This window comes from Quercus suber, unplaced genomic scaffold (genome assembly GCF_002906115.3).
Source record: "Quercus suber isolate HL8 unplaced genomic scaffold, Cork oak 2.0 scaffold_653, whole genome shotgun sequence".
NCBI lineage: Eukaryota > Viridiplantae > Streptophyta > Magnoliopsida > Fagales > Fagaceae > Quercus > Quercus suber.
Genome location: NW_027070094.1, coordinates 236,312 through 249,374, shown reverse-complemented (window position 1 = coordinate 249,374; position 13,063 = coordinate 236,312). Strand labels below are relative to the sequence as shown.

At 38.4% G+C, this 13,063-nt stretch overlaps 2 protein-coding genes across 2 annotated transcripts; both read left to right on the top strand.

The window, feature by feature from the left end:
* Nucleotides 1–115: 115 nt before the first annotated feature.
* LOC112006131 ((+)-cis,trans-nepetalactol synthase NEPS1) lies at nt 116–1,126 on the top strand. The gene has a single exon (XM_065765790.1). It carries the CDS (start codon nt 234–236, stop codon nt 1,017–1,019), a length of 786 nt encoding a protein of 261 aa, XP_065621862.1. The 5' UTR covers nt 116–233; the 3' UTR covers nt 1,020–1,126.
* A 1,915-nt stretch (nt 1,127–3,041) lies between these two features.
* LOC112006119 ((-)-isopiperitenol/(-)-carveol dehydrogenase, mitochondrial) lies at nt 3,042–4,114 on the top strand. Its single transcript, XM_024038419.2, is given in 4 exon segments — nt 3,042–3,543; nt 3,546–3,665; nt 3,668–3,927; nt 3,930–4,114. Coding segments are annotated over 4 exon segments (774 nt in total). The 5' UTR covers nt 3,042–3,257; the 3' UTR covers nt 4,038–4,114.
* Nucleotides 4,115–13,063: the final 8,949 nt, after the last annotated feature.

The following is a 13,063-nucleotide window of genomic DNA, read 5'->3' as shown; positions in this document are numbered from 1 at the left end:
GTAACAAGAAATCAAAAAATTTTACCTATAGTACTATTACTGCAGCATGTATTGTTGTGTTTTGGTGAAACTAAAATAGCTAATATATAAGTATTTAGCTTCTGAGCGCCCATGTCCATATTATTGTCCTATCTGATTTGGTAGATTGTCGTTGTCCAGTATCTATCATCTTCCAAAAAAAAGTCTATTAAAGCTGCAATCTCAATGGTTTGCCCATTATTGCTAAGTTTGCAATGACAGACTCCTCCAACAAGAAGCTACAAGGCAAAGTAGCCATAATCACGGGTGGCGCAAGCGGCATAGGCGAGGCTACGGCTCACCTTTTTGCCCAACATGGTGCACGCATGGTTGTGATCGCCGATATCCAAGACCAACTGGGTCACCAAGTAGCCACATCCATAGGCATAGACAAGTGCCAATGCGTGCACTGTGATGTTTCCGATGAAGACCAAGTCAAGAACATGGTTGAATCAACGGTCCAGAAACATGGCCAGCTCGACATCATGTTCAGCAACGCTGCGACAGCGAGTAGCTCTGATCAGACAATCCTCGATCTCGACCTTTCAGGGTTCGACAATGTGATCGAAACCAACGCGCGCGGCATGGCTTTGTGTGTGAAACACGCGGCGCGTGTGATGGTTGAGAGGCGCGTGAAGGGGAGCATAATATGCACAGGAAGCGTAGCCGCTAGCCAAGGTAAAAATCAGTTCACAGATTATTGCATGTCAAAGCACGCAGTGCTGGGTCTGGTTCGAGCGGCAAGTGTGCAACTTGGGCAGCATGGGATTAGAGTGAACTGTGTATCACCCTCCTTGGTGGCTACACCAATGTCATGTGATGCATTAGGAATGGATGCAGAGCAAGTGGAGAAGATTTCTGAGCCAAGTTCAAGCTTAAAAGGGGTTGTGTTGAAGGTGAGAGATGTTGCCAATGCTGTGCTCTTTCTTGCATCTGATGATTCTGGTTTTGTCACTGGACTTGACTTGAAGGTTGATGGATGCCACTTAGGGAGTCGGTAATGAAGCTCCAATGAGTATTGTTTTAATTGAGATGGAAAGCTAAGAGTTTTAACTTCCAACATATAGTCTTGAAGAAAATAAGTTTTAAGGAAAGTTTTTTATGCAAATTTTCTGTTCTACTTTTTTGTATTCTATTTTATATTTTACTAATTTAACAAGTTTCATTATTAGAAAATAGATCATGTGATAAGAAATAAGTAGTCTGCAAATTTCTTATCTGGTGAAAAGTTGTAAATATACAACTAAATGCTGTAAAGAAGAGCTCACTCACTCCCTGAACCATTGTAAAGAATGAGGGCAAGCTTTTAGGCAACTTACAAGCATGGAGCGTTGAGTTGCAAGGGAACTTGGAGTAAATTACTATGGTAGTAGCAAGTAAGCCCCTCTGGCATTCTCTGTTTAAGATTTCATACTCTCGTTCTATCCATCACTTGATAGACGAGACCAATGAGTCTATGGGTACAATTTATCAATCCCTATCACATTCTTCGTATTGTGGTTTGTGGTCCACAATTTGTGGTGGGCTCACTCTCACTATTTCATAAATGAATTAATAGGTGCGAAAGGCACCCGTTAAGGTAAATTTTATTAAAACAATCGAGCCATTTTTATGAGTCAAGCTACTAAATCTAAAAAAATTTATTTTTATTAAATATTAATTTATTTTTGAATTTTGATAGAATCTTTTTTAAGCCTCCTTAAAGAGTGCATAATAAAATACCATTAACGAAATCTTTGATAATTTTATAATTAAAAAAAAATCTTCAACAAATTATTGATCTACAATAGGTGAACAAATAAAAATGAAAAATTTTCCTCAATTAGTGTCAAAAAGACAAAGGAATCTAATTTCAAGTCATCAGCTGTCTTACCATACTAGCAATCAACAAAATAAACTAGTACAATAATTCAACATAAAAAAAGGAAAAAATAGTACAATAATTTAGATTTTTCAAGATGTTTCACAAAGTTCTAAGCATCACAATAATAAATCCAACACGGTAAACAATCTCTCTCCTTCTCTGTCTCTTACTTTCCTGGTTTCCTCCAATATTTCACTTCCACTCAACTGAAATATGACAAAGCATCGAGACCCCACAACACTAGAGGAATGGCTGGAAAGGAAGGAAGTACATCTGGGAATAATGTTACATGGGGCTCACATTTACCTAAGATTTTTTTTTTTTTTTTTTTGAAAGGACATTTACCTAAGATTGGGCGTTGAGTTGGGTTTTTGGATATAATATAAAAAGAATCTTTAAATGAAAAACTCCTCACAATTACATAATTTTTGGATGACGTGTGTTATCATGAAGCCGAAACTGGCACAGTAGCTTCATCTTCTACTTCTACATATTGGTTTTTTTTTTTTTTTTTAACACACTAGTGTATACAATGTGTGTGCGCCACTTCAACTAAAATTTTGGGTTTAAAACTTGAATTTAATTAAATTGTAAATTTGTGTTTTCACCATTTCAAAATTATAATTAAAATTGTATTTTCAAAACACAATTTCGTCATTTACGTGTATAATTGTGTACAGCTCCATGTGTGCAACAACAATTTCCTTTCTTTCTTTCCTTTTTAAAAGGGTTTTCGACACTCAAGTGTGAGAGAAGGTTTGGGATGACATATTTTATATTAAAAAGAATTATTAAAAATCAAGAATGGTGCAAAGGAGATAATTGGTTTTTTTTTTTTTTTTTTTTTTGGGATACAAATGAGATAATTGTTTAGCTTGAAGAATTTGGTACACTGTACAATAAGGTAGAATGGTATATTATTTCTTTAGCAAACACAAATTATTTTATAATTTTTTAAATTATTGATATGACAAATTTTTAGACCTACTAGTTTATGGCTTTATCATTATCGAAATTTTCAGATTAAAAAAAAAAGAAAGACAAATTTTCCAAATATAACTTTGAAATGTCTTATTTGGCCAAATAATTATCATGGAACAAAAACAGCTAGCCTACTCACAATGAGACAAAGAAAAAGATAAATTTAAAACTCCAACAACTAAATTCACGGGTGAAAATTTGTCAATACTTTCAAAACAACAAATCTTAATTATTTCCCATTTGGCCTAAAATAATTCCACAAGTGTTTACCTTTTCTACCTAACATTCCACCGTTCATATGGGGCAATAAGGATATCCCATCTGATTTTTTGATAGATCGCCTAGTATTGATCATCTTCCTAAAATTTCAATACCAGTTGCAATCTCAATTGCCATGACAGACGACTCCAACAACAAACTACGAGGCAAAATAGCCATAGTCACCGGAGGAGCAAGCGGCATAGGCGAAGCCACGGCACGCCTTTTTGCCCAAAATGGTGCACGCATGGTGGTCATAGCCGATATCCAAGACCAATTGGGTCACCAAGTTGCCACATCTATTGGCCTAGACAAGTGCAATTACATGCACTGTGATGTTGCCAAAGAAGAAGAAGTCAAAGACATGGTTGAATCAACTGTGTGGAAACATGGTCAGCTAGACATAATGTTCAGCAACGCTGGATTATAAGCGCTTCTGATCAGTCCGTCCTTGACCTTAACATCTCCGAATTTGACACACTGTTCGCCACCAACGTGCGCGGCATGGCTTTGTGTGTGAAATACGCAGCGCGTGTGATGATTGAGAGGCGCGTGAGGGGAGTATTATATGCACGGGGAGTGTGGCTGCGAGTCACGGTGGGTATAAGCGCACGGATTATTGTATGTCAAAGCATGCGGTTCTGGGATTGGTTCGATCAGCAACTTTGCAGCTTGGGGAGTATGGGATTAGGGTGAATTGTGTGTCACCAAATGCACTTGCAACCAAGTTAACGAGCAACGTTTGTGGTGAGAGCTTAGAGGTACTTCAGAAGAAGTATCAAGCATACGCTAGGTTGAAAAGGTTTCACTGAATGTGAATCATGTTGCTGATGCTGTGCTTTTTCTTGCGTGTAATGAGTTTGTGGCTGGACATGATTTATTGGTAGATGGTTCTTTCGTTCGTTCCTACTTTTAATAATGGGTTTGCAATAAAGTTAATGTTCACATCTCACTTGTATATCCATGTTAGAAATAAAATGTTCAATTTGTCAAGATTTGGATCTAACTTTATACTATTTCTCTTTTTTGAGGTTGTGGATGGAGTCTGAATACATGAATGAATATAGTAATAGTTGAAAATCACCATCTGAATAAGTAGCAAATGAAGAGGTAACGAAATTTATAGAGTAATTAATGAAGAAAGAAAATTAGATAATTTCAATGTTTAGACCATATTAGGGAGGGAAAATAGAGAAGTACTCTTATCTTAATTGATGTTGTGGAGACAAGTGCGAATCCTTAATGTATGTTCTAAAAAAATTGGAAATGAGGTTGCTAGAAAGAGGTAATACAAAGATAGCCAATTGGTAAAGTTTGAGAGATTCCTATAAATACTAATTGGCTTTAAAGAATGTACTCTTTTTTTTTTTTGGGTTCACTCTGAATTACATTAGACCCTCATAACATTTGGCCTAATCAAAAGGATTGTCTTCGTATTAATGGTTTTAAAAAAAAAATCAATAGTTATAGGCTGAAAATAGCACTCTTCCTACATGAACTCAGGCTTCAAAGTCATTTGGAAACCCAAAATTCTAGGTTGTTGAACGAGGAAAGAAAGAATAACCACAATTTTACTTGACCAGAAATATTGCTCATATTATTGGTTGGCTTCACTTGGTGATAGATAACGCAACCATACCCTCTTATTCATAGCCCTAGAATTCCAAATCAACCCTTCATACATCACAGCTTTTCCCAACTTAAGCCGTGGAAAAGTTCATGAACTTTATGGAATTATTGTGGATTTTAGTTGTTCCATTACTCTTAATTAGTGGTAGAATCAAGATTTGATTTCAGTTGACCAAATTTTATAACATACATATATTTTCTTACGTGACCCTTTCCTGTCTAGGACAACATAGGAGAAGGGGTACCAAAGCGCTCATTAGTAAAGAGACACTCGAATCCATATAATTTCTATTATCCTCTCTCTCTCTCTCTCATAAAACTTCTGTATTTAGTTTTGTTTCTTTAATGCTATTACATGAGAGAAAAAAAACAATCACAGTCTCAAGAGCTAAATTATTAGAGTAATGCTATGTTCATAACAAATTTTAAGTAACAAATCTTAAGCAAATTTCATTTGGACCTACTAACAACAAATAATAATTTACCATAGCGTTTCTCAAATTATTAATCTTTCCGATCAAATTCTGTGATATTTTATTTTCCTTAATCATTGAGAGGTTGAAATGTGCATCATGTGGCTCTTTGGAGGAAATTCACATTAAGCACATTTTTTTAATTCATTAAAAGTATAAAAAAACCAAAGTCATAAGAGGCTGCTTAAAAGGGACTGGAATGGTAGAAACTAGGAAAGCCGAATACCCCTTATCCAAATGACCTCTCGATATCCCCAACAGGCAAAAGCCCACACGACATTTCCAACCAAGTGATTTGGATAATTGTTAACAATTTTCATCAACAGGTAATACAAAGATAGGCAATTGGTAAAGTTTGTGAGATTCCTATAAATACTAATTGGCTTTAAAGAATGTACTCTTTTTTTTTTTTTGGGTTCACTCTGAATTACATTAGATCCTCATAACATTTGGCCTAATCAAAAGGATTGTCTTCGTATTAATGGTTTAAAAAAAATCAATAGTTATAGGCTGAAAATAGCACTCTTCCTGCATGAACTCAGGCTTCAAAGTCATTTGGAAACCCAAAATTCTAGGTTGTTAAACGAGGAAAGAAAGAATAACCACAATTTTACTTGACCGGAAATATTGCTCGTATTATTGGTTGGTTTCACTTGGTGATAGATAACGCAACCGTACCTGTTGATGAAAATTGTTAACAATAATTGTTAGATTATGTTTAACAAACGCTGTCAAATTATATTTAACAAGAATTGTTAAATTATGTCTCATTCATCAAACATAATTTCACCCATAAGCCTTTTGGCGTACTAGTTTTATTGATATGAGTAATGCCCATTCAAGATAATGTATCTCTTAATTACAACCCCTTGTTTCAAGGAAAAACTCTTTAATTCCAACCATGTTGTCTTTGTACATAATTTTATTTATTTTCATGTTTAAGGGAATATGTGTTTTTATTTATTTGTGGCTTCGCCTAATAATTTGTTTAGGTTGCCTATGTACCCTTGATAGTGATCAAGCCAATTCATAGTTCTTTATTTTGGGATCTTAGATTTAAAGTCCTCAAATTGATTTTGCCCAATTTAAATGATGGACATTTAAGTCAAGTACTTTGTATTTAATTAAGCATCGACTTAATTTTGCTTTTGGGTGAGATAATTGATTTTAATCTCTAAGATAAGTCAAGGACCATGTTTTTGTGGAAATTGAATCAAGAATTCTCTTTTTGAGGAGTTGAATGTCCAAACAATTTTCCCTTTTCTTTCATTTGCTTCCTTGTAGGAATTTTAATGATATTTGGATTGAGGTTGCCAAATTTAATTAAGGGAAAGAAAACTCCTTTGAAGCAATTTTATTTTTTATGAACATGTTTTAGGAATTGGGAATTGGAAAATTTCCTCAAATCAATTTTTATGGTCATTTTATTTTGTGAATTATTAACTCCAATCTTGATTAAGAAATTAGGAATACCCAAAAAAAATTAATCATGTTGGAATTTGAAAGAATTAAAATCCCCACTTTATTTAAAATGATTTTGGAAATCAAGAATTCCATTAAAATGTGGTGGAGTCAAGAACTCCATTAATTTGGTAGAGTCAAGGACTTTATTAATTGGATAGAGTCAAGGACTTCATTAATTAGGTATGATGAAACATAATTTCATCAACCAGCAGATGGAGCCAATCCACAGTTCACGTGTATGTCTTCTCAAAGATAGTCACCAGTGTGGTGCCTGCCACAACGTCTCCGATGCTAAAATTAATATAAAGGAGCTTTATGAAGTAAAATAGAATAGCAAAATGGTAGTAAAATTATCTCAGTATTTTCTCATACCTCATGTTGATATCGTGAGGGCCTTATATATGTCTTTTGCCACTCCTACCCGTTGAGGTAGATATGGTGGCCTTGATGTTCCTTTTAGTAACGTTTTGTGCTGCGTAATGTGGCTTTTAATGTGCTCCAACGGCTCATACAGCTGGCTCTGTAATCGCTCCGAGTGTAATTGGCTGCATTGAATGGCCTGGTTGTCTTCGTCAGTGATGCGGGTATTTTCTTAACTCGTCTGGGGATGTCCTCGTCCGTAATTGTTGAGATCGTCTTTGGGAGATAAGTTCGTCAGTCCTGTCAGCTGCCCCTGATTCTGTGGTCGTCAAGACGTGTCATGACAACCATAGAATATGAAAGGTGCTAGATGGTAAGTGACTCTTGGGGTTTCGTTCCGTATTAAATGTGTAGTGGCGGCGTTCTCTGGGTTGTGGCCTACATGGCACATTCTGACTAGTGGAGTTAATGCTCCAATTGTTGGGATTATCAGGTTTCTCGTTGGTTTTTCAGTTTTCTAAGCCTTTGGTTTTAAATTTCTCCCCTTCTCATTTTTCACTTTTCTCAAAAAAACTTTCCAATCACTGTTCTAAGCGATTTCTTTGAGAACCTTATTCTGCAACTCTTCTTCACACTGGTGTGCTGCGTATTGGTGCTTCCTTCATTTGCCATTGTTAAGGTACATTTCTTCTCTTTTTCATGTTTTACCTTTCTTTTCACCCTATTGCGATATAGCTTCTGATTTTATTTTATTTTTTTCTTTTTCCTTTTGTCCTTGACTTCTTGGGGATTTAGCTTTGTGTAGCTTTCCTTAGCATTTTCTTTGTATTTCCATGGTTAGCAGCTCTGAGGTTAGGATAGTTTGTCCATCAATTTCCTTTCTTTTTGCGTGCTTAGGGGGGTCTGTGGGTGTTTTCCCACATCTTCTAAAGGGTTTCGTTTTTTAGGGTAATTGTTTGAGCGTTGCTTTGGCTAATTTGTTGCCTTTGCTTCGTCAATCAATTAACTGGTTCGAGAGTTTGGGGAGAGAAGGAGAGACGACGTCTGAGGTTAGATCTAGTGATCTTGAGATTGGGTTATCATCTAATGGTGACCCAGTGGAAGGAGATACAGCCATCTCTACCCCTTGTGAGGTTAAGGCTTTTCATGCCCTCGAGGAGGTGTGCGAACTGGATGCCGATACTGTGGGTAGATTTAAGGATAGGTTTTAGTTTCCTGAGTGGGTTCATGTCCGTCAGCCTAATGACAAGGATAGGGCATGCCATTTTTTCCCTGGTGAGGTGTGCTTTTATGAGGCGGCCTTCACTTGTGGACTTAGGTTCCCTGTCCATCCGTTCTTGGTGGTGCTTTTGGACCATTTTGGTATTGCCCCCAGGCAACTTATGCCCAATTTGTGGAGAATATTGGTCAACTGTATGGAAATATGGTTGGCTACTAACGGGGACATGATTAAGGTAGGTGAACTCATCTATCTATACTGTTGAAAGAGTCTAAAGAGTATGGATACTATGAGTTAATTCCTTGGGAGAGAAGAATAAGGATTGTCAAGGGCTTACCTTCATCCTTCAGGTATTGGAAATCAAGATTTTTCTATGTCTAGGGATGATTTTGAGACTCAATCCAGCAGGGATTGGGGCAATATCCCGAGGTTGCTTCGACGGTGGGGAACCCCGACTTTAGGTGCGTCAATATTTCTTCCCGTCATTTTAGTTTTGTTGCATTTGCTGTTTATTGTCACTGACTCCTTTACCTGTTTGTTTTGCACAATTAAGAGACGGCCTAAGCTTAAAAATAGGCATAAGGAGCGTGTTGAAACCGCGATAGGATACGCCCAAACGATTGAAAGTTAGGACGACCTAGTTGATCCACGAACCCTTGCCTTTTACAATCTTGGACCCGACCCTTCTCCTTACATTCTTCACAGTATTGGTATTGAAGGGAAAAAGAGTAAGTATTGACCTCGTAAGTATTGATTCTTCTTGTGAGCACTTGGAATTTTTTTTTTTTTTTAAGTGTTTTCCTTTTATAGAAATGACAACCAAATTCAACAAGGACATGTATGCAAAGATGAGGTCCAAGAAAGATGAGTCGCTGTCAAACATTGGGAAGACGACGGTGCATGTCACCAGGAAGGGTCCATCCGTCACCCCTACTGCCTCCGTCAATCCCATAGTTTCTGTTACCGAGACGACGAAGACGGCCTCTCCCGCCACCTCAGTTGAAGAGATCCCTACTCCAGGTTCCAAAAGGTCGCGCATATCTGGTAGAGAGAAGGAGATGGTTGATTCTCGATCGTCAACTATATGGGATGACGAGAGATTGGTGGTAGAAAGGGCTCATGAGGTCGTGACTGCGGCAGACTTGAAGGCCTTCTCTGGCGTGCCTTTCAACGAGGTTGTGTCTCATCACGTCCATAGGCTCGTTCAGGTAGAGTGTTCACGTTCCTTTTAGTCTCCATTTTTTTTTTTTTTTGGTACTGATGACTTAAAGCCCTTTTTTTTTTTTAGGTATTGAGGGAAAGTCTTCACATCACCTCTGAGTATTTGACTCAAGAAGCTAAGGTGGCATCCCTAACATCTAGGTTGGAGGCCCTGGAGAAGGAGAATTCTTACCTGAAGAAGAATCTTATTGATTCTATGGACGAGGCCACCACCTTAAAGGAGAAGGTCAAGACCATGAATGATGACCTTCGAGTTAAGCATTAGTTGAATCTGGAGAAGGATGAGCAGCTTCTTAATGCCAAGAAGATGCTTAAAACTATTGCCGCCAGATTCGTTGAAGCTTTCTAGACAACTGACGAGTACAATACAGTACTCTTTAGTTGGTACTTTAAAGGTTTTGAGCTTCTCAAGAGGTACTTAGTTAAACATCCTACTGGAGTTGACATGGAGAGCCTGGACCTAGAGGAGGTTGAAAAGGAAATGGTGATTGACAAAGTTGCTCAATCCTCAGCTCCTAAAGGCGATATCCCTGAGAATGCTACTGACGCTCCGACTACTGATCCTCCTACTGGTGACAATTCTGCTGTTGATGCTTGATTTTGTTACTTATGAAAATTCCTTTTTATTTTTAGCAGATGCCCATCATGTTTTGGGCTTTTTGTAAATCTAATTTCAGAACAATTGCTTTTTAACTTGTCTTGAGAACAATATTTGTTGCCCAGTTGTTTGTGGGTCTTTTGGATGTAAAAACAATGGTAATTGCCCTTGGTTTTTGGGCTTTAATTAGATTTGCTACATACTTACTTGTATCCATGGTTGTGCTAGTTCATGATTTGTTTGTGGTATCTTCCATCCATATTTTGTACTTAGCAAAAAAAATTTAGTTGCACACTTAGTTGTTTTCCCGCAACTCAAACCTCTTTTGGGGATCCTGTCGATGGTTTTGGTGACGTTCATCCTTGGCTTTGTTTTGACTTGTTGCAAGGTTCTTATCCCCTCTCCTTTGAATTTTTCTTTTTATCTTGTTTAGGTTTGCCAATAACTTATATCCATCGAGGCGGAATATTGTTACTTGGCCATTTTGTAACTTACACCCATTTAAAGGATCTTGTCGTGTTTGTTTGGCTTCACCAGTAACTTACATCCGTCAAGACGGAATCTTGTTATTTTGCCATTTTGTGACTTACACCCATTTAAGGGATCTTATCACTTAGGCCTCGTCAATAACTTACATTCGTCCAGGCGAAATCTTGTTACTTTGTCCTTCTGTGACTTACACCCATTTAAGGGATCTTGTCACTTAGGCTTCGTCAGTGATTTAAATCCGTCTTGGCAGAATCTTATCACTTTGTCTTTTTGTGACTTACACCCATTTAAGGGATCTTGTCACTTAGGCTTCACTAGTGATTTACATCTGTTTTGGCGGAATCTTATCGCTTAGCCATTTTGTTTTGTATGGTTGATTAGACCTGCTTGCACAAAGACATTAGCTGAATAATTCTTCTATTAATTTCAAGGATGGATACATTTGTTTGTTACATCTATTGATGGTACTTCTTCAAGTGCTCGATGCTCCATGGCCTTGGGAGTCTCTGTTCGTTCGGGGTTTCTAGGTGATAGTTGCCTTGCTTGGAGTAGTGGACGACTCGATAAGGTCCTTCCCATGTGGGGCCAAGTTTTCCTTGTGCAGAGTCTCTAGTTGCTGTGGTGACTTTATGCAGGACGAGGTCACCTATGTCAAGTCATCTGAGCTTTACCCTCTTGTTGTATTAGTCGGCCATTTTTTGCTGGTATTTCATCATTTTGCTGGAAGCTTTCTCTCTCACTTCATCTAGGCAGTCCAGGTTGATTCGCAGGTGATCGTCATTGTCTTGTTCGTTGAATACCTTTCGCCTGATACTAGTTACTCCTACTTCGATTGGGATCACTACTTTAGTGCCATAGGTGAGCTTGAAAGGGGTCTCCCCTGTTGGGGTTCTTGCTGTGGTCTTGTAGGCCCACAGAACGTTAGGCAATTCTTCCGACCAGGCACCTTTCACGTCGTCCATCTTGGTCTTGATGATCTTGAGTAGTGTCTGATTCGTCACCTTCATTTATCCTTTCGCTTGAGGATGCTCTAGAGATGAGAACTGGTTCTTGATACCTAAGTCTGAACAAAAGTCTTTGAAGCCTTGGCTATCGAACTGTCGCCCATTATCTGATATGATCGTCCTTGGAATCTCGAACTTGCAAATTATATTTTTCCATATGAAGCCCCGAATCCTTGCTTCCGTGATGGTTGCAAGTGCCTCTACTTTAACCCATTTCGTAAAGTAGTCAATAGCAATTAGTAAGAATTTTACCTTACCTTTACCTAGGGGCAGTGGACCAACGATGTCGATCCCCCATTGTGCAAATGGCCACGGAGATGTTATCGTCATCAGTTTCTCTGCTGGAAGTTGCTGAAAATTCCCAAACCATGGGCACTTGTCACATTTTTTAACAAGCTATACTGCATCTACCTACATAGTAGGCCAAAAATAACCTGTTCAAATAACCTTACTTACCAAAGATCTAAGGCCGGCATGATCCCTGCAAATCCCTTCGTGGATTTCTGCCAGGATGTACTTAGCTTCCTCTTCATCGACACACTTCAAGTAAGGCATGGAGAAGCCTCTCTTGTATAAAGTATCATTAAGGATTGTAAACCTGGCCGCCCGCTTCTTGACCTTCCTAGCCTCGTCTGCATTTTGTGGGAGGTGCCCATCCTGGAGGAAAGACACAATGGGTGTCATCCAGCTATTTGTGCTCTGGATTGCAAATGTTGGAACTTTTTCAATGCTGGGGTTTCTGTACTTCCAGCATCAAACCTATGTCCGTCGCCTGTTCTTCTGACGATGTTATCTTCGAGATTTCGTCTACTTCCATGTTCTGGCTTCTTGGGATTTGTACAAATTCCACCTTATCAAACTCTTGAGTTAGATGCTTCGTCAGCTTGAGGTATTTCTGCATTCTTTCTTCCTTTGCTTCGTATTCTCCCTTGATCTGCCCAATCACCAGCTTTGAATTATTTTGAACTAATAGGTTCTTAGCTCCTAATGCCTTTCCGAGTCTCAGCCCCGTTAGTATTCCTTCGTACTCGGCCTTGTTATTGGTAGCTACAAATTTCAGTTGAACACCATCCTTGAGTACTTGAGTACTTCTTTGTCAGGGTTGGTTATGACAACCCCTACTCCCCCCTTCTTTTGGGTTGACGAACCGTCGGTCTGTATCATCCATGATTCGACTTCATTAACAAACCCATCCTTGTCCAAGGAAGTGAATTCAGCGATGAAGTCTACCAAAGCTTATGCTTCAATGGCTGTCCTGGGATGGTACTCAATATCGAATTGGCTGAGTTCAATTTCCCACTAGACCATTCTTCCAACTGCTTCAGGTTTGTTCATGAACTTCTTGATGGGTCGGTCCGTCATTACCAAGATAGGATTTGCCTGAAAAAACTGTCTTAGTTTGCGTGAGGCTACGATTAAGGTGAACACAATCTTTTCAATTCTTGGATACTTTAATTCAAACCCTTGGAAAGCTTGACACTGGGA